Below are 22,087 nucleotides of genomic sequence, written 5' to 3'. Positions count from 1 at the left end.
GAGGTCTCCACTCTTCCCTCTCTTCAGAGTCTCCCTCCTGAGCCAGATGGCTGTCTTTTCTTGCATGAGATTAGAAGATGTTTCTGTTCACGGTGTCGCTTTGGGAGTAAATTAATATTTCGGCACAAACAGTTTCAGTTATTTGCAGAACGGACGTGTGTTTGTGTGTGTGTTCTCCCAGACAAAATCTACTCCTTTTATTTGTGGATCTACAGTATATTGCCAGTAAAGCAGGTGGCTGTTTTGTTAAAGTGGGGTGCCGATATAATTACATTTGGGATAAAGAGACGTTGATTAAAAAAAATGATTTGCAGAGCCTCTGATTTTGGAGCAGAAATGTCCTTCAGTGAGATGCCCAGCTAACTTCCTGTTGCCTCAGCATCAGCCAGAGCGATAATGAGGGTTATCCATTTCAGCGTAGTATCTGCGGGGTAAACATGGGGGATCTGAACCCACCGGTAAATGATCGGACTCAGACGTGGGTGTGGCCGCTTAGATTAGCCTCAAAGTGATTTTGTGTCACTTGTGGATCTTCCTAAACAAACCTGGAGGTGATCAGCAAGCAATCGAAGGAGGCTCTCCTGCAGCCCTGTGCAGTGCATTAACCTCTGTGGCACTGATGAATGCACACATGCTAATGTGTTGTTCCACCGAATGAATGCAGATGTTCTGACCTTTGGCTGTGTTGCTGTTGGCGATGAGGGCTTATGTTTCTGGAGGAGGTGTGTGTGTGTGTTGGTGCCGTCAGTCATCGACTGTTATTCATCACGTCCCACATCAAGATAATGATCAAATTGTCTCCACCTTTCTTTGAGGCTTTCACTTCTTTCTGCCCACCCTCTAATTCTGTCTCTCCTCCCACCTGTCCTCACATAACCTTCTTCTTTTTTCCTTTTTTTTATTTGCAGATGGAACATTTTAGGCCTGCAGGGGGCGCTGCTGAGCCACTTTGTGGAGCCGGTGTACCTGCACAGCGTGACTGTGGGCAGCCTGCGGCACACGGGTCACCTGAGCAGAGTGTTGAGTCAGCGGCAGGAGCGCCTGGGCCCACTTCCTGTTTCGTACAAGCGCAACCAGCCCCTGCTGAGCGGTACAAACACACGCAGGCAGACTAATGAAAAGTTATTTTAAAAAATATATAAACATAAAAAATAAACACTAAGGCGTTTTTGAAACCTTTACAAAAAGCATAAAAGGTGATAAAATGTATTTAACATTTTTTAAGTGTCTTTATCCTCAAAATATTCATTTTTTAAAGGTAAGTACAGTTTGAAACCCTTAAACATTGACTTTTTTGGAGTTTGGGGGCTATTCAGTGACTCAGGGGGACATAACTAATATTCAACTTACTTTTTTTATTTTATTTGTAAGTATTTCTTTGTCCAAGTTGTAAATCCGGAGCAGATGACCAATGGCCATTTGAAAAAATGAGTATTTGTGACTGAAAATACCCAGAGCTCCCTACTCTACTCGATTCTGATGCATCCACTTGTAGATATCCATGAACGTCTTTGGTTTTCCTCATCTGAGCTGGAATCTGCCCCAAAACCTTAGATTAGCCCCAATATTGCTCACCAACTTTGTAGGACCAGTAGTGATAGGTGGGGTTGTGAGGAGCTGGAAGCTAGTGGGAGGCCATGTAAACAGAACTGAGGGGAAGGGAGACGAGGTTGCTCCGCCTCTAAGTTGTCCTACCCACAACTTCGAGATTATTATTATTATTATATTTTTTTTAAAGAGACTTTAGAGGTGAATTTTTAGTGAACTCCTGCCACTCTGCAGAAACTATGTCCTGGCTAACACAGCACAATCATATTTAGAAGACCACTGGGAACATTTTTAAAATAAATCAAAATATGATCAAAATGAGTCTTTGATATATTTTTTTCACTTATCAGCACCTCATATTTTGTGCTAAACTGAAAAAAAATGTTTTTTATAACAACTTTGGTATCAGAGCTAAAAAAAAAGAAAAAAAAGATCTTTTGTTTGAATTTGAAGCTTTCTATTTATGTAAGTTTACAATTTTTGTTGTTTTAATTTTCTCTAGAACAGATTTATCTTGTGTATATTTACACTATATGGTTGTATTTTTTCCACAATAATTTTTTTTTTACACAAAACAGTCATTTTATGAAATTTATTTTTTTAAATGAGAGGTTGACTTGTTTTTAGGGCATTTATTTAAATTAAGAGAGTAAATGAACTACAATTCAATGATCTTAACTGATTTATCATATTTAATACACACATTTCTGATCCAAACTTTTCTTAAAAACCCATTGCATATACTGGTAACTTGGTACATGTTTTCTGCAGTGTAGTTCATCATCATTCCACTAGGGGCAGTAAAGAGGCTTTTCCTGCCCATTTCAAAATGGCTGCTTCCGTGAAATCTGAAAGAGACTTTTGGCGGAAAAAAAAAAATGTTAATTTTTGCAACTTTAAGGTGAGATTAACTCATTTTTTCCTATTTATTCTATAATTACTACTTTCTGAATCGAAAGAAAGCAAAATTTGTTGATAGTTAATTTATTCTGAATTTGAGACAGTGGATAAATAAGATGGGTTTTTTTTTCTGAAAAATTGCTGTCAATATCAATAAAACAATGATGTCAGTATTTTAAACTTATAAACTTATTATAAACTAACAATGTTGAGAGAGAAAAAAACATACCAAATTACCCAGCCTATCATAATTGACATTATCAATATCTAATTAAAAAAATTATACTGCAAACGTTTTTTTGTAGATTTCTTTAGAGGTTTTATTCATTTCAAAAAGTTCAAAGATCTCTTAACTATTTTTTGTATTGAGCTTTACATGGTTAAGAATGACTTTAGAAATGACTAGAAGTTTACCTCGAAAAGACTTAAGGTTCATACATAAGCATTGCTCACAAATATCAGGGAGTAAACTATCACGAGCTTCTTAACCCAGACAAGAATGTTCAGATCAATTCTGACACACAGACAGCCCCTGCAGAGACTTGAAACTGGATGTGATGAGCGCTCTCTTCCTGCTCCCTGTCAGCATCCATGCAGCTGCGTGTCTGAGAAAGCAGAAAGTGGAGCACTAAATCTGTGATACCAGCATGCATTAGTATCTCTGTGTTGGCTCAGGAGAAGAAAGGTCGTCCCTGACAACATTTCTTGGATGTTTAAATGATAGTGTCCTCTTTTTTCTGTTGGACTGAAGTTTATTGTTTATTTCCAAGTAAAAAAGTAGGAAGGCTTATGATTTAAGATTAAAATACTTAGACTGAGTAAAACTGGAGTGATATTATTGTCAGTAAAGCAATGAATCTTGTCATCCAGTCCACCAACGTTTTCTTAAAAAAAGTTAATGATCTCAACAAAACCAAACACACATTAACATACTAACAGGTTGCCCCTTCATGAACCATTTTTTCTTGACCTTTTCAGCCACTTAAGACTTCCTAAAAGTCAAAGGAGGCTTCTGTTCCTTGCTGTTGGATTGTGACTTTCTGTGACTGTATTTGATGTCCTGTTGGATGTACTTTCTCAGAAGTATGTCGGATTTAGCCTAGCTATCACCCGTGCACTCCACTCGACTTCCTCTGCTACTGTACACTTTGTGTTAGTGTGGCACCAGAGTTTCTCAGGGAGGAGCTCCCCGGCGTCTTGAGGCTTCGTTTGTGGCGGAGATGAACATTGGCAGGAGATCTGAGTGACAGCAAGCATGCAGAAACAGCAACAGATGTCTTGTCAGATCCAGGCCAGTCAAAGAGGCTAAAAGACAGACCAATGTTTTTGGCTTTGTGGGTTCTCTGATGAGAACAAAGGCAATCAATTACATGGATGGGATATCCCACCAAAATCCCACTATGGATAAAGACTCGAGCAGTAAAAAGTCATGATAAATGTCATCCTCTTTCTTCAAACTAACAGAATCTTGGAGTTTCAGTTCCTTTCATGAGCACAGGGCAATGAACTCCTCACCCAGACAAGAAGACATCGACAAATATTTGGGGAAGAAAGAGAAGTTCTGTTAATTCCGGTGAGTTTCTCTGGTAGGACCGGTCATGAAGTGAACTTCTGCTGTCAGTAGAAGCCGAGTAGAGGCTCTGTTGGTCTTCAGAGCTGTGGACCCATGGTCTCTGATGCCTGTTACAATAGCAATCCTCGAACCCGGTGGTAGACACCGGAAGTAAGGGATGCCGTCAAGTTGAAGAAAGAGTCCCATCAAGTCTGGCTAGCTTGTGGGGTTCCAAAAGCAGCCAACGAGTATCGTTAGTCTAGGCGAGCAGTGGCACAGGCAGTTGTGGGGACAAAAATTCTGTCCTGAGAGTAGTTTGGTGAGGCCATCAAGAACTATCGGTTGGCCTCAAAGAGACTCTGACAAACCATCTGGCAGTTTTGGGAGGGGAAAGCATCTTTCTCCAAGCACCATTTTCAGTGCAAATGGGGAACTGTTGGCTTAGACTGGGGATATCGTCCAGTGTCGGAAGGACTTTAAGGATCTCTTCAATCCTGCTGACATCCCTTCTCTTGAGGAAGCAGAGACTGAGGACTCTGGGCTGGGACTGTCCATCACCAAAGCTCAGGAAGCCATGTGGTGAATTTATGCAAAAATGGTTCAACCTTGTCACGTTAGGTTGGTGCTGCAGAGCGCCGCCCAACACCCTGTCTTACAGTCCTCACAATGTGTGTTTTCTCAGTGTGTTGGATCTTAGCTCCTGCACTGCTTTAAGAAGCAACAGTGAGCTGAGGAAAGGATGGAGGGACAGACGGTAAGGATGGCCCTACACCTAATCAATGTAATTGCAGGTCTTATCAGACAGTTAGTCAATCTGTAGGGAGCCCCAGACAGGAGGGGGGTAGGGGAGGTAAAAACATGTAGAGACTACAGTGCAGGAGGGGGGAGAACTTCCATTCAGATGTCTGCTCTCATCTTCGTTCTCTCGTCTCCTTCAGGTTTTTATTGGCTTTGACAAACTCCATTGTGAGTCTGACCTTAAAAGCGCCCCTCCCCCCCTCCTCCATACACACATATACACACACCCACCCCTCCAAAGGAACTTTCTGGTGTCCATAGGGGCCGCTCTTATCACACTCTGCCAAAGCAGCTCCACCTGAACCCCGAGGGCCAAACACATCGATGGACTGACTCGTCCTTCACCTTCGTCCCGCCGTTTAGCCAGTGGAGACGGTCACTTTGTTGTTTTTGGGTTTGGAGAACCAGAGGAGCAATGGATGCAGGGAGTATTACTAACAGTCACCATTTGAAGGATTTTCTAATATTTGTTTTGCAATATATTTTTTATGAGACATAAGTGTTAGTTATGGTATATTGGGTGATTTCATAACTTTTTGCTCCAAGCAAACATTGTGCAGGAAAAACAAAACCTTATTTAGCCACTGTCTCAAATTTGATCCACACATTTTTAACATGGTGTCATTATATTATAAAGACTTAATCATCAGCAATTTTTTTCATTTTTTCAATTCAGAAAGTAGTTTATTTAAAATGAGTAACAATAAATTGGTTAATCTCACCATAAATGTTTGAGAATAAGCAAAACTTTTTCCCGCCAAAAATGTTAATGAGATTTCAGGGAGGCAGCCATTTTGAAATGAGAATGAAAAAAATAAAACTCTACTCCCCCTAGTGGAAAGCTGATGAACTACAGGGAAAAAATGTGAAACAAGTTACAAATTTTTATCAAAAGATTACTTTTATGCTAATAATATACAAATGTTAGAAATGCATCTATGAAATATGTTACAAATAGTTGGTTTAGTTTGCATTTTATTTTTATCAACCAGTATTAAAAAATAATAATGTTTAAGGTCTTGACACAGATTTAGAAGGACTTAAAAACATTTTTTCCAAAAGTATTAGTGCTGTAGAGAGCAAAAATAAATCAAATCTATTTAAGATTTGATCTTCTAGGTTTAGCTTTTGTCATAAAATTCAACACCACCTCAAAAGTTAGGTACATAAGACGTGAAAACCAAACTAAAGTTTACACATTCCAGGTTAAATGCTGGAAAAAAAAACTCTGAAATGATGCAGCTTAAACCGGAAATATTTTTTTGAAAAAAAAAAAAGAAAGAGTCAGTTTTGATGTTTCATTGATGTGAAGCTGCTGTGTGTGCAAAGTTAGGCAATTTGTTCCAGCATGGAGCGATCACAGAGCAGAAGCATTTAGCCCTGTGATCATCTGCTGTGGGGGGCAGGGACCACCCGTCACCGTTCATCAGAATAACGGGGAGCAGCCACATGATCAGCAGTAGTGTGCTATGCAGAGCTCATCGTTGCAGTCTGTCGTCCCAAAAGCGAGAGGAACCGTGTTTTTTTTACAGCAGCAACATTAATCAGTTTTATCGATTAACCAAAACGGTACCGCTGTCCATCATGGAATTTGTAGGAGAGGCCTTTATGGAGCAATCCAACACCTCCATCATCATGATAATCTCTAAGAACATTGAAGCACTTGGAGCACATGGATCCAGGCTGTGTGGATAAGGGGGCAGCTAAGCAAAACCAACTAATAGTTCTGCTGAGGCAGAATACCAAGGACAAATACCAACCAGAGTATGCAACAGGACACATGGATGGAAATTTGAGGAAATATCCAATGAATAGCCTATGAAACATACAATTAATTAGGTAAATGTACTGATGAAAATATAATCAACCGAAGAAAAGTATGGTAATAAAAGAGCAAACATACAGTAAGCTTAAAAGAAAATCAGACTGAGCTGAGGTTTTCAAAATAAAGCATGAAGATGACATAAGACTTTTTTAGCTAAATATAGAACTCGGGTAACTCAGGAGCCATTATCATCTTGTGGTTTAAGGCTTAAGCTATGTACACATCAGGCATGTGACGTACATTCAGAAACGCACTAAACACAGATTCTTGAGTGCACGTCACCCACGGCGTTCACACCTGACAAGCAGGGAGGGACTTCTTCTTCTACTACTATTTACTAGAGAGTATGTCCGCCATTAACAGTTTCACTTGGCGTGAAATGTCAAAGTGGAGCAAATCTTGTGATGCCTGCTCCAGGCTTTTATTTTCACAGGTCTATTCTGATGTAAACACTTGGTTTCATAGAACTCTAGCTGGGAAAAAAACATGTTTATTAATTTCTCCTCCGGGATCAGTTATCAAACATTTGGCACTTCTGAAAGGGGGTGCCAACTATACGTTACTATCAAATCCGAGTCCCTGATTGGTCAAGTTTTGATCTGCTTATACCTTGAACACATGTTTAATGACTATTTTGGACCTACAGCTCAAAAATAGAGAGAAAACTGTCGAATTTGTACTGGACACTTCTGGTGGCCCACATGAAATATCAAGATTGTAGACTGTGTAGTTAAGTTCTTAGAGCAAAAATGTTTATGCACATTTTTTCTATGACCATGCTACAAGTGAAAGGTCATAGCGAACACTTACACAACACGTGTAAGTAAGTAGATGAGAAACTGGCGTGTTGCATTGATTTTTTGTTTTTTCGACTATTCCCAAATCTAGTGCACATCTAGTCTTAAGGAACTTACTTTAGCTTAACAAATACTAAATGAATGACTTTGATAAGCTTTAATTTCATGACGTTTCTTAAATTCAAAGACTCACATGTGCTTCCCTTAAGATACGGCCACTCTTCTCTATGACCCTCCACGACGACGAAAGCTTTAAATGAACACAACCTCAGATTAACCACAACCGAGTGTCTCATTGAAAGGGTGTCTTTGACATACCTGTTGCTGCTTCACCTGAAGGACTTTCAGAAGCTGCATTCTCGTAAAAGCAGCCCCAGCGCATTCATCTGAACGCGCAGCAGCCTCAGATGTGAAGCCGAATGATCCTCTAACAGACTGCTCTAATTCTGCCTCTTTCATGTCTGCCGAGCATTTCCCAGAGAAAGCATTGATCAAGCCTTCAATGAAGGAAAAATCAAATTGGCTATTACAGAAACACAGGAGTCAAGCCCATTGAAGGGAAGAAATGAGCCATGAATGGAGCGCGAGGAGCAAGGGGGGGTGGAGGTTGGATGGATAGAAGGGCCTTTTGTTCAAAGAGATGCGTCTGCAGAAGAGGGGGAAGATGGGTAATAAGAGACTTGGAGGATTGTTGCAGTGGCAGGTGATTCATTCCAGCTCCACGGAGCGATGGGGAAGGAGAGGCACGCTTGGTGAATGGAGGAGCGAAAATGGGAAAATCAGCGAGCAAAGAGGGCGATGATGCCCAGGTATGTATTGTGGCTTTGAAGATCAGCTATTGTATTATAACTAGCTGTCTGCCACATGATGAGAGCGGCGGCGTTCACTGATCAGCAGTCATGGAAATGGAGAAAGAAGCGGGAACATGGCATTGAAGTAATAAATAAGTGGGCTGCAATCAAAGCGATTTAGAAAGCAGCAGTTCTTTTCCAGAAGGGTGACCAGATGGTGCCGGGATTTCTTGATGGCACAAGGAGTTTATTTCTCTTTTTTGCATGGAAGATGTTTGACTTTAGCATTTTTACAGTGAGCTCAGACATTTAAAAAGGCACTAGAGATGTTTTTATGTTGTGGAGAATTTGATTACTTTTCTGTGAAGGTCAAAATGTTTTTACTCCTTTAAGAAAATAAAAATAACAACTGATATTTTTGCACAGAAGAATAGTAAAAAGATGATTTTTTTTTAGATAAAATTCTTGTTTTTTTTAATACATTTTTACTTCATACTTATTGTATTTTTTAGGCTATTAGGCAGACTTAAAACCCTTTGATTTAACCAAAAATCAACAGTGTACCTGGTTGTTCATACTGATTTTCTGTGGAACACAACACTCAAAAATCTGTTCAAACACTTTAGTTTGAATTCTGTAAACCAAAGCCGCATTGCTCATTGGAGCACTGTGGGTACCTACAGTACATCATGATACTTTTCGTTATATCCCATCATTAAAACAACAAAAACTGATCATCTTTTAAGCTGTTTTCAGTGCATTCCAAGTAATCTTTTAATTATGATTATGCTGTTTTTAGCCAAAATAGAGACCAATCTGTATGGTTTTCTTGGATAAAATGTCTGCAAAGCGGCAGTGGTTCATAGGAAACTCATAACTGAGAGCTCTCTGTTTACATGCTCTTCTGTTAGAACCTCACACCTTCATTGCCAAAGCAACAAAAATGCCAAACAATACTGAAACTATCCAACCAGCCAATCATATTTTCTACATGACAAAAAGGATCTTCCTCAAACAGCACTTTTTGTCTGCTCCTGATTCACAGCCATTTGAATAAAGAAATACTCAGAAATGCAATTTAAAGCTCAATTTTCTTTAAATATATCCTCCATTATTAAGCATTTATCACCACAAGAATATGTTAAAAACAGCAACAACAGACATTTTTCCCCAGACGGTCTTTAAAGAGGACAAAGAAGAGCCGGCGGTGTTAAAGCGGCTGTTAGACAGACGTGGCAGCATTGTTAGTGACTGCAGAGATGATGGGCTCAATCATGAGGTTAAATAGAGGAGAGGGAGGAGAGCTCCCCGCTGCATTAAAGGATGTCCACATGTAACCGTGACCTGTAGCAGCAAAAATAAAGACGAGCGTCCGTCTTCACTGAAGTCAGATTAAACAAAAAGGGGAAAAAAGCGACATTTGAAAAAGGAGCTTTAATGGAAGGAAACAAAGCAAAAGATATTTTATTTTCTGAAACATCCGAGTCTTATCAACAGTACTTCAGTACTCCTTCAAAAGTTATTTATTTGTATTGATTATGTAGGTTCTATTAATATATAAATGTCTATGTTTTCTTTATTAGTTTTGGAGATTTTAAGGTTTTGCTATAAGAACGCCAAGAACCTTTCTCATGAGTGCTTGATAAACAAATCCAAGGTAAGAGTTAATACATCATGGATGCCAAACTTTCAGAGAATTTAACTTTAATCTGAAGTTCTGTGAAGGGATCCAAAACTCCATGGTACACATAATTAAGAAGCCTTGGGAATGTAAACATACGTGAATTCTTTTTATGACATTTGACAACAAATATTAAATAGACTCAAAATGTAGCAGACCATCTTGCAAAAAGAAAAAAAGTCAAACAAAGGAACTGTTGATTTTTGCTCTCTTTTTTATGAAATTCACAGTCAAACAAATTAACACAAGGACAGTAAAAAAAATATTCTGAGCTTTTTGTTTTTGTTTGTTTATGTGAATTCTGTTCACTGTTTATTCTCAAATGTCCCAACATAAATAAGGAATTTTAACATAATTATGAAAATTAATTGAGACTGAGCCAGTTTCACAGTGTGTTCACTCTGTAGTCCTGAGATCCTGAGAAATGCAATTTTAAGCTGAATTTTCTTTGGGTGGAGCTACAGGGAGGCACGGGGTGCAGCTGGCCCTCCAGCAAAAAGCCCCCCCCCCATTTTTTGACTCATAATTAGTACCATTGAAAAATGTTAAGAAATCTTCAATACAAGCTTCTTTAAGCATTAGCGACAGAACCTCGACTAAAAGAACTGCTGTTTTAATATTAATAACATGATAAAAATGTTTGAAACATGTATTTTTGATCCTTTCATTTAGCCTTCCACTCTGCTGTTCTCATTTGACACCCGTCCAAAGAATTTTGTCCCCGCCCCCAACCACATACTGTTGTAGCTCCACCACTGTCCTCCTTCATGAGAAAATTGTTTTTTTTTATTTATTTTTTTTTTACTTTTTTGGTTCTTCCTGGTCAAATCACTTATAATAAAAAATAAACAAAATCATTCCCAAGAAATCTGACTTCTTTCTTAAAGTTTAGTCCACTCCAGAAAGTGCAGTGTGAAAGCAAAACAAAGTGAAGGTTTGAAAGTGAGAGGACAGAGTTTGACTGCTAAATATCCCAACTATGCCAACCCAACACAAGAATAGAAGAAAGAGAAACCAATTTCTGGTTTTGTTTCTTCTCATCTTTGTTTTCTTGGTTGCTTTTCATCACTTCCTGTTTGCTTTTTAACTTTCAGATGATGACAAGCGATCTGATAGTATTATTGCTTTATCTCTAAAATCTCTAGGCTGTCCATTTTTAACCTTCTCTCACAAAAAACTGATGGCTGATAGCTTGCAAATCTTTGCACTGGCCTCAAAAGGAGAGTGCAGTATTTCTTCTCCACATAAATATTCCTTCACTAGTCATGACGTTACCATGTAATAAAACAGTCTGGACCACATGTGGACAGCAGGCCTCTGAAAGGGCGCTGTTTTTCCTCGCCGCAGGACTCAGCAGCGCAGAGTACCAGCAGCCGGGAAAGGCCGCCTGCATCAGCGTGAACTGGACTCTGGGGGACGCGCAGCTGGAGGTGGTCAACACGGCGACGGGGCGGAGACGAGAGACGGGGGCGCCTTCTCGCCTCTGCAAACACGCACTGTTCACTCGCTGGAGCCGGCTGTACCGCAAGGTGAGAGCAAATCCTCTGCTTTGGTTACAAAAAAAAAAAAAAGCTGATTCAAAATATTTTACGCTGGCAAGGATTTACAGCTCCAATCTTGACTTATCTCACTCCACAGGCTTTTCTACGCAATCTGACTTCAGTTTAGAAGAAATAAATAAATCCTACAAAACAGAAAAATGCTTCCTCTTTTTTTAAAACAATATCTTTGTAATATTAGTTTTTTTTTTTTTTTATAAAAAAAGTGTACAAAACATGTGAAGATGCAGATTAAAGAATGAGCAAATTTGGCTTTCCTCTGTGCTTCAGATACATTTGTCACCATGGCAACATCAGATGCTCCTCACCTGCTGCACCTTCACTCCAAAACTTTATGCAGCAGACGCCAAATGGCAGCCGTTAAGGCGTAATGACTATGAAACCATAATTATTTGGAAAAGTCCTCGAGTAAGCACCCCCCCCCCTCCACCTTAAGTGCTCCCAGCACACCGCAGATGAGCGCCACGCTACAGCAGGCGCACTAATCTCTAAAAGAAACTTCAGCTCTCCACTGATCTCCATTGTTTCCCCCTCGCAACGGCGGGAACGCACAAGGAGGCGCAGAGAAAGTGCAATTGCTTGTGAAATTTAAATGTGGAGATTACACAGCTGTTGCCCCCCCTTCTCCTGCCGACCCCACCCGAATGCTTCCTCGCCGCCTCATTCGATCCGCTCGTCCTCTCTGACGCCCACTCCTCTTATTTATTTATTTTTTTTACAGTTGGGGATCCAAGCATCCGGGTCCGAGGACGACCAGCTCATGTACTACGAGGCCAAGATGGCGGCGCGCCCCTACCAGACGGCCAAGCAGCAGTGGTTCCGGTCGTTGCAGGAAACGGGCCTGGGTACCTGGGTCAAAAAGCCGCCGGAGCAGGAGCACTTCCTGCTGTCCATCTGAGTCGGGAGGGGGCGGCGTGTCTGTGTGTGCGAGGCAGCGTTTGTGTGACCTTTATTTTTTTATTCTTAGGGTAAGATGCCACGTTTTCAGCATGTCAGACTCAAACGGGACAAAAAGCACCACGAGGGGATGGGGGGGGTCCGGAAAAGAGAAAGGACTCTTTTTCTCCGGTCTGAGCTCACACGCGCCCCTTCTTCGGCTGTCAAGGAAGGGTGGGGTAACCTTGAGCGGAATGAAAGGCAGCCGCTATCTTGTCATCAGCTATTTCCGGGCCCCAAAGCTCCCGCTGAGGAGCAGAGCCACAGGAGAAAGACAGCGAGACAGACAGAGACGGAGGGAAAGAAGGGAGAGAAAAGAAAAAAAAAGAGGGCCCACGTCCAATTACCGGCCCTGTCAGGGTGACGGCTGATGGAAAAGGAGCAAGGAGGAGGACAGACGGAAGCTTCTTTTTCCATTTCTATCTTTGTCCTTCTCTTAACTCGCCCTTTACTCCACGCTTTCGCCCCTTCTTCTCCCCGCATCTGAAATACGCGAGTCGACGACAAAAAGAGGTTCGCAGGAGGCGCCGCCAACGGGAGCCTTCCCCCAGATCCGTGAACCCACGCGACTCCCCCACTCCAAGAAAACTTTCAACAAAACACGCCACCGTGTAAATTTGTACCCTGGGAGTGTTTGGTGGTCGGACTCTTCCATCTGTGTTTCACTGTGTGTCGTCCTGATGCAGCTCAGTGTTCGTATTCATCACCTCTTATGAGCGGGCTTCTGTTCCCGCCTGAAAACCACCGCCAGCAGCTGAGAGGGAAATACCAGACGTTGGAGCGACATCTGGTGGTGTCGCAGTTTAACTGCATCTGTATACTGGAGGGGGTTTACAGCAGCAGGTTTGATCCGCGTGTGACTTCATCCCATTTCTCCATCACTAGAGGGTTTCTTTTATTTTGGGTTTTTTTGGTAAAGTTTTGTGTCTTTTATTAATAAAGTAAAATCCAAGTGTGCTTCTGTGTTTTTTTTTTTTTTTATAATTTAGACTTAATAAACTTTAGATAACATTGGAAGAGAATGTGACACGCTTTAAATTTCTTCTAACTTCATTAAAACACATTCACAGATTGAATGATGGGAAGAAGATAAACAAAACTACTAAAGTTTATTTGCTTAAAACACAAAAAAATGACTAACTTTAAAGTATTATTACAATATTATTATTAAATAAATTAATTTGTACATCAATTTTTAAGGAACTTTAAATAAACTGCATAACAAACTTGAGAGATTTTTGCAAAGTTAAATCAACAGACTTTTATTTTGAAACTTCTTACCCCAGGTGAGTATTAAAACTACATATCTGCCAATTTTCAAATCAATTAAGATTCACAAAGTCATGACTTAGTTCATATTCCAATATATAATATTTACATTTCTTTTTTACATTTTTTGTTCATTTTTTTTTGGTAGGAAGTAGAAATAACTGTCTATTTTAAGTCTATGGGACTTTGGCCTTCTTGCAACCCGGGGGAACTTCCTATTTGGAACACAGAATTCGAGGGATTGCAGTGGCCATTGATATTCATGTCAATGCATGTCATTTTGCAGTGAGAATTCCCTTTCTTCTTCTTTTCTTTTTTGGGGATTGAATTTTGTTATATCGCCCTCAAGTGGACAGATGCTACAATTGCATCCAACTGAAAAAAAAAAAAGCTGATTTCACCTTGAAATCATATGTTATTGACTAGATCTCAAGAGGGTTCGGGATATTGACTATCACATCTCTACTAAAACTGGACGTATATTAATTAATGCAACCTACAGTTGGTAGTATCTGATGGAGAGCAGAAAGACGGAAAAAGAACAAAAGACGACTTTTAAATTAAGAGATTCTAAAACCAGAAAGTCTTGAAAACTTCCAGGATTTAAAAAAAAAAAAATATTGCAGGTAATGCAATTTCAGCTTAATTGATCCTGGTGTTAACACTGGGTAATACTTTTTGTGCTTTGAGTTAAACACACTTTGTAGTTAAAAGCAACACACAAACTAAAAAAAAAGGTAGCTACCAGAACTTTTAACTAAAACCAACCCACCCCTTTGCCCCCTCCCCTCTATAGACACCTACACCTCACGACTCCACCCACACATGATGAATACTGTAACTATAAAAGAAACCATGGTTCACCTTTAAGGAAACAGTATTTTGGGGATCAACTTCTACCAGGAGTCACTGGACCATCACCCATCCAGACTGGGACAGCAATAAGGTCCGCTCCACTGTAACTGAACTCCAGCCGCCCCTGTGAGGGGAAGAACCGCGGCAAAAACTAACTAGGCATTAATTCATGTTTCTATTAGAGCAGACGTGTCCAAAACTAGAGGAATATTATTTAAGGAGTCTGCAGATGTAAACAGGTGACGGGAAGATCAGAACTGCAGTTAAAAAAGAAAACGGCTGATATAAATGTTCGTGACTAGAACGACAGCAGGCAAACTTATGCATTTCTCCAGAAGAAATAGAAAGAAGGGTGGATGGATCCTTAAAACGTGGAGAAGTCCTACTTTAACCTTGAGACCATGTTTAATATTTTCATATAAATGTTAAGAGTAGTTTAAAGAAAAACGTAAAACCTAATGACAGCTCTGGGTTTCTAATTTGCTCCGATGTGGATGCTCCTCCACTATCTGGCTCTTTCTGCGTTGTCATGATCACCTGTCAGTGTGATAATGTGTAGGGCCTCTGAAGCATCCCAACGATTATTAGAGGAACCCCCACCCCCCCCCGTCCACAATCTCTGCAGCGCCTCCCGGGGGAAATCCACGAGGAAATGGCTGGGCCGTGGCAGGTGTCAAACAGAGCAGGCACCAAATTAGCCTGGAGGATGAACGAGGTGAGGATGAGGAGGAGGAGAGGGCGTTCTCGGTAACAACCACCCCCTCCCCTCCTCCCTCCAGCCAAGGAATAAACACCATAATTGACAATTTGCTCCAGCTGCTGGTCACAGTCAGACAGCTCTAATCTAATGGAGAAGGACAGAGAGACGCTCGGCGGGATCTTCTGCCTCGCAGGTTCATGCTGTCTGTCAGAGGAGGCCCAGAGTCTGAGAAAACACCGTGTCAACACGAGCTGGGAGGTCACACCCCCACTCTGCACGGTCCTCACACCGACTGTGATGGAGGACAAGTCAATGCTCCTCATCCTGATGGAATGAGATGATTAGAATGTGGGGATTTTATAATAAAAAGAGATGTAATATGCAGGACAGATTGATTTAACCATACTTTAAAAAATTAATGTCTTGAATCCTCCATCAAGTCTTTTTATTTTATAAAAATCTTGCCTTTTTTTGTTTTTTTTTTTAGGTAACCCATGTCTCAAAATCAGAAAATATGCTTGCTTTTGTAACTGATCTTTTCATTGTTTTGTTTACACAGAAAGTGACCATCTGTTGCTCCAGAGGGATTTTAATGTTTCCTTTAATTATTATTTTTTATTTTAATATTGCATTTTTTTAAAATAAATTGTTTAAGTTCAGCCCTTCAAAAACCACAGATGATGCAGCCCATAAGAAAATTTTATCTTTATCCTTTAAAAAAAAAAAGGGTGATCCGGCAACAGACCTGTCCTCGCCCAACAGTGGCTGAGATAGGCTCCAGCAACCTCGTGACCCCAAAGGGGATTATGCCATTTTTGAATATTTGTGAATTTTTACATAAACTGAGAAAAAAAATCTTTTGGATCGATGCAAGCAAGACATGGAGACTTTAACTTTTGACAAATTCGATTTTTCTAATGTGTGATGAAAATAGGAAGAGTTGGTCTGTAGGTGAGGAGACCTTTGTTATTTTGGTCAGTGTAAGACTTAAATAAGTTGAATATTTTTTACAAAATCAGTACAAAAATGGAGCTTCACATTCAGGCTGCAGGAATTTTGAAAACTTTTCAAAATAAAAGTTCAAATGAGTCATCTGCAATCTTTTTCAGAAAATCAATTAATTGTGTTTTTAATAAATATCTCACATCTGCTATCTGTGGGATGTGCGGGAAAAACAAATCCATCAATCCATACTTGGATTTCATCTTGTTGGTGGAGCATCATGACCTATTATTCTGCTGAAAACACCTATAGAAATTAATCACAAGGAATTAAAAACATAATGTCCTCTAAAGCTGGTTTAGACAGTTTCTGGTAAAAATATAGCTACTCTTTAAAGATATTTTTTTCAGAATACAACTTCCAACGATATAAGCGGGTGGAGGAACAACATCCACGGACTTCCTCTAGTTCACACCATAAATCTTTATCCTAAGCCTCACAGCTGCAGATGAACGAAGTGCGACTTTCTTCAAAACCAGACACGTCTCATTAAAACTGGAAGAAACGCCAGAAAAGAATCTATACTGAATATGATGACAAATGTGCGAAACGGGAAAATCACTTTTTTTCTTTTATTCCAAAAGTGTCAGAGAGCACGAAACAGTCACAATAAAGTATGTAAAGTAGATCACAGAACACAGCTGGAGTTGAATAGAAATTCACTTTGTGAGCCGAAGACGATTTTTTTTTTTTTGCTTCTCCTCCTGCAGTCTGGCTCCTGCAGTAATTTCATGTATCGAGCCAAAAATCACATTTCCTCCAGTTGGAATTTCATAAGCAGGCTGCACGTTCCCGTTCCAGCCGCAGATTAAAATGACACCGATACCAGCGGACGCAAGATTGACTTCTTTGAATGAAACCAGAGAAAAAAAAGAGAGAAAGAAGGATCTGCACCGTGCTGCAGGCCACAATTAAAGTTCTTTAACAAGCATTTGGAAGATGCTCAGAAGGATAACATTTCTGCTCCATCTTACAAGGAAATATAAGGCAAATTTATTTCATTTTTATGCTACATCGAAATGCATGACGAGGCTTTTATCTGCAGAAGTGACTTCAACACACGAATGTACACCGAGCTACAGTACATCAATACCAGTCAGAAATGCAAGTACAGCTCTTTTTTAAGGATTTACAGCACTGAAATAAGTTAAAAACTACAGCATCGATTCATTTTAGCCTATTGCACAAGTGTAACAAACTACATTTGATTAAATCCAGACATGCTTAAATAAAGATTCTACTAACTATGGAGTATTAGGACCGCCATCAAAGAAAAACAATAAATAAAGGAGAATAAAGTTGTAAAAATATGATAAAAAGTCTAAATGATACAATAATAAAGTTGTACAGTTATTAGAAATTAGGCCAACATTTTACAAGAATTAAAATTATACATCTATAATTTAAAGGTTTCAATTTTTCCAAGGAAAAAGTCACGGTTTTTCAAAAATAAAATTGTATTTTCACAAAACCAAAGTTGCACATTTGCAGAAAAGTAAAGTAGATTCAGCAAGAGTCTTAAGCAGTGTGAGCTTTTCTGGATTTCTCAGATTATCCACAATATAAATTAAACAGTTAAATATACCTTTTTTTTCAAAAAAGCAAAGCTTTTTCCCTGTAGAACGACAACTTAATCAAGCATAAATTTCAGAATTTTTTCTTATAACTTTATGATTTGATTCTTGTAAAATTTCTATTTATTTATCACGACTATTCTCATAAAATGTTGACTTTTTTCTCATAACTTTACAACTTTATTATTAAAAAATTTCAACTTTTTCTTACACAATTGTTTCATAATTTTACTACTTAATTTTTGTATTTTCCTCATATTTGCAGCTTCAAACTTGCTCAATTTTAATTTCCCATAATTTTAAAATTTCATTCTTGTAAAATTTTGACTTTTTTCTCATAGTTTTAGAACTTTGATAGTTTTTGACTTGTTTCTTCATAATTGTACAACTTTATAAGATTTTGACTTTTCATAATTTTACAATTTCGTTCTTGTAAAGTTTCTACTTTCTCATAAGATGTAAACTTTATTCTTTAAAATTTTGACTAATTTTCTATCTCTGTAAACGTAACGTTTTTCTCATAATTTTACGACTTTAATCTTGTACAATTTTGTCACTCATAATTGCACAAGTTTATTCTTGTAAAAATATTTCATTATTTTGCGACTTCATTCCCATGTATTTGCTTGTTTTTCTTCTTTCATGGCGGCTCCAATACTCCTCTGTAAGATTCAGTGTTTGAGTTCAGAAAAACACGTTTCAAAAATAAATAAAATAAAGAACCGTGCTTGAAGCTCGGCTATTGCTTCTATTTCTTTAAAAGAAAGGAAACCTGAAAAAGGTGTTTTCGCGTGGACAGGCACAAACAGTAACTGACAAGTTCACTTTGGGATCACACATTACAGCAACACAGATGATGTCACTGACGGCACGACTTGGAATCAGAACCAGCAAAGTATTGAGAATACTGCATTGAAGTCTGCCTTTATTGCAACGCCCTTGACACTTTGCATCCTATCAGAACGGTGGAATAAACAAAAATATATATATGAAAAGAAAAGGCTTTGTAAACATGGAACAAGGCAGAGTAAAGTTTGACAACATCTGGAAGCGTGGCGCGCGACTGAAAGTGTCTAAAATAAGAGGCAAGGGCACAAAAACAAAAAAAAGAAAGTGTGTGTATCTGTTTTAAGACAACACAGCGGTCCGGCACTCTAAAAGTGGCGGTCCGAGGGTGTGATATGTTTCATTCAGTGTGATAAAATGAGCTCCTCCCTGAAACAGACGGGCCACCTCATCCCAAGCCTTCAATCTGCGCCGCCATTTTTGACTTGTTCTGACGATCAAAACACTTGAGACGACCTACATGCGGGGGCGGAAATTCAGTGGAACGTGGACAGTGGCGGGAACAGCGGCTCGCAAAGGCAGACTCAAATATATTCCACGCAGAGGAGGGGTGAGGCTGAGCCGCGTCACGATCCATGCGGAAGGAGGAGGCGGAAATGGGAGCTCTGCGGCCTCGCTCATGCCAGCCGAGTCACCAAGCAGGAGCTTTTTAAAGCTCTATGGCGGTGAAAGTTTGGCATGTTCGAGGCAGCAGATTCCAGTGTTGGTTTATACCATGCTGTATGTACATGGGGGGTGTCGGGGTCCGTCACTTCTCCTGCAGCAGGGCGGGGATGTTGATGTTCCAACCAATGGCCTGCCGGTCAAAGCCACAGGTGAAGAGGTTGCAGGTCTGATTCTCCTCGTTCCACGCCGTGCAGCACACCATCCGCCGGTGACCCTGCAGAAGAACATTTTTGGGGTTGAGTTTGGTTAAACGGGCGGATTGGATCCTTTCTGTCACGTTTCATCCGGTCCTCACCATCCGGTTGCTGCGTGGAAGTCGGGCCAGCCTCACGCCGCTCATGTCGAACAGCCGGACTTGCCGATTGTCGTGCGGCAAAGCGATGATCCTCTGGTTGGCAGAAACGCTAATCCTAAACAGCGAGAACAGAGCAGATGAAGTCAGATTATTATTTTTTTTTTTTAAGAGCAGAACTGTGTTTTCATGCAGGAATGACAATGAGGCCCCTTGATGCCTCTAAAATTACCAAAATGTAGCATCTACTTAAAAAGCAAAAATAAAATGACTTTTTTTTCTTCATAGCTGGAAAATAATTCAGGTTTAAAGGGGTTAAAAGCATGCAAGTTTTACACATATTTGAAAATTCTGGTCAGAAAAACAAAACTGTAAAAAAGAGATGGGTTAAAAGTTTGGTCACATGACCCATTGGTTTCTAATGAGCTGATTTAAAGCAAGTTTTTCAGCAAACAAAAGTTGATTCATCTTGTAAATAAAGCATCTGAATCTTAACTGTCTCAGAAATGAATATTCAGGGTGCTTACTCTAAACCAAATGATTAAACGATTAGCTGTCAATCAAAAGGACAGGTTTACAATTTAAAAATTAAAAATGCCTCCTCGTCAATATTAAAAAAACCTACAAAAGTAAAAATACTTTTTGCATTGCTTGGTAAATGTGTTGATTTCTGTTGTAAGTGGGTTTCCTGAACCACTTTAATCCTGATGGGGAGGTTGTTAGAGCCAATATGTAGTCCGGCCCTGAGTTTGGGCTCGCAGGCGAGGGCTCAGGTTGAAGGGGTTGGACTCTCTCATCAGGTCAAATCAGAACCAGTTTTGAGTCAATGACAATGTAGACTGTAAATTTGACCCAAAAAATTTTTTTAATAAATAATGAAAACCTGAATTTAAAAAACTGCAATCTAAAACTGTTACCAAATGAAAAATAATGTTTATTTGCAACAGCTGATGATTCGTATTTTCTATTTTTTTGTTTCAGAAAAAAAAGGAAACAATCTGTTATTAGAGTGGAAACGACATCACCAAAACCTGTCTACTGATGTCAGCCCAGTCCTGGTAGCCAATATGCTTGAAGCCCTGCCCCCACCTAAAATATTAGTTAAATTCTAAAAGCAAAAAAATCTGAATCGAAACTGTAAACTAAGCACTGAAAGTGAAATCGGGGAGAGACGAAAAATCAAAAGTTCTACTGGGAAACTTCAATGTGACTTTTGTTTCCCAACTTTTAACAGATATTTTTAGGGAGTTTATAATCGTTTGAGTTTTTTTTAAATCTTTGGAGAAAGTCAAGAGAAGAAAACTAACAAACAATAAAGACGTGGAGTCTTAGTTTCATTTAGTGGTTAAATATTTTCTTTTTTTTTTTGCATTTTTGTCTTAATATATTCCAAAACAGCAACTTGTATTAATAAAGAACAGCTAATAGAGGAAGAAAGAGTGGAACATGACAGGATGGATGAACGGACTGGGTTTTATGTTGGGATAAACGGGTACAGTCTTGGTTGGAACACATGCCCCTAGTGGTTACTTGTTGAACTGCATCTAGATCCAGTAATTTTAGTTCAAACATTGCATTTTTATTTCTTGATTTCGTTTTTTGTTGTTGCTGAAAGCCATAAGCACTTCTTGACTAAAATGTTGGAAGTTCAGCTGCATCACACGCATTAACTGTGATTGATGCTACGTGTAATCGTCCTGTAGTTCCCTCCTCTGCCTGCAGGAGGAGTGCACCAGGCTGCTGCATTTGTCACCCACCTGTTCACAGCTGAGTCGGTGCGGATGGTTGTTATGGGCGACCTCATATTCTTCAGATCCCACACTTTGACTGTGCGATCGTCGCTCCCCGAGACCACGTTGTCTCCCGTGGTGAACACGGCAGACGTCACCGTACTGTGGGCAGACGGGGTGAGGAGAAAGGTTAGGCGTGACAGAGTGAAGAAAGATCTGCTCCAACTACAGCCACACTGTTTTCAGTTAGATCATCATTTCTGCTCCTGAAGAGGAAAAAATTGTGAAGTTTTGATAAAGAAAACTTATTTTTAGCCAGTCACTCCCACAGTGCACTGCTGCTCACGCGTCTGAAAGATGAGACAAAGGCACACATGCGTCACAGTCAGCCACAGAGGATGTATCAGGTACAGCGCTGCAGCGATAACTGGCTTCCGGAGTCATAGTGCCTTTTTCAAACATCACAAGGTGTCAACGCTCCATTTGAGCAAAGAAAGGTTGGCACGATCTCGCTCTGTTTTTGTCACATGCGTGCAGTCATTGGGGCAACGTGAGGGTTTTTTTTCCCCAAAAAAATGACTTGAAAGCTTTCTCACCGATGAAAGCGATTGAGCTGTCGGGATGCTGTGAAAGATGGTTTCTGCTTGTGAGACTTATGAGAATTAGAGTTTAGTTTGGTGTTCAGCAAGAAAATCCAACAAAGACAAACCACAAAGAGCCAACATGGCTTAGTGTGTGAAAAGAAGGAATGGTTCGGATTATTTAT

General features: G+C 39.8%; 2 protein-coding genes across 4 annotated transcripts in view; one reads left to right on the top strand and one right to left on the bottom strand.

Annotated features, from left to right (window-relative positions):
• The window catches only part of adarb2 (adenosine deaminase RNA specific B2 (inactive)), a 212,170-nt gene extending 198,826 nt beyond the window's left edge, over nt 1-13,344 (top strand). Inside the window, exons 8-10 of one of the 2 annotated variants that reach the window (XM_024279861.2) lie at nt 909-1,090; nt 11,240-11,421; nt 12,173-13,344. In XM_024279861.2, coding sequence (XP_024135629.1) covers nt 909-1,090; nt 11,240-11,421; nt 12,173-12,349 — 541 coding nt within the window. In that variant the 3' untranslated portion in view covers nt 12,350-13,344. Of the gene's footprint in view, nt 1-908; nt 1,091-11,239; nt 12,030-12,172 lie in introns of those variants that run through there. The other variant, XM_036217496.1, reaches the window with a different exon arrangement.
• Nucleotides 13,345-16,771: 3,427 nt separating this feature from the next.
• LOC112151157 (WD repeat-containing protein 37) overlaps nt 16,772-22,087 on the bottom strand; it is a 22,998-nt gene continuing 17,682 nt past the window's right edge. For both annotated transcript variants that reach the window (XM_024279865.2, XM_036217497.1), the window contains 3 exons: nt 21,349-21,483; nt 19,595-19,709; nt 16,772-19,513 (listed from right to left, as the gene is read on the bottom strand). In XM_024279865.2, the coding sequence (XP_024135633.1) occupies nt 19,382-19,513; nt 19,595-19,709; nt 21,349-21,483 (382 nt within the window). In that variant the 3' untranslated portion in view covers nt 16,772-19,381. The remainder of the gene's footprint in view (nt 19,514-19,594; nt 19,710-21,348; nt 21,484-22,087) is intronic.

Source organism: Oryzias melastigma, linkage group LG20, assembly GCF_002922805.2.
Source record: "Oryzias melastigma strain HK-1 linkage group LG20, ASM292280v2, whole genome shotgun sequence".
In the NCBI taxonomy this organism is placed as follows: Eukaryota; Metazoa; Chordata; class Actinopteri; order Beloniformes; family Adrianichthyidae; genus Oryzias; species Oryzias melastigma.
Note: the sequence above shows the minus strand (reverse complement) of the source record. Positions and strands in the feature narration are given on the sequence as shown.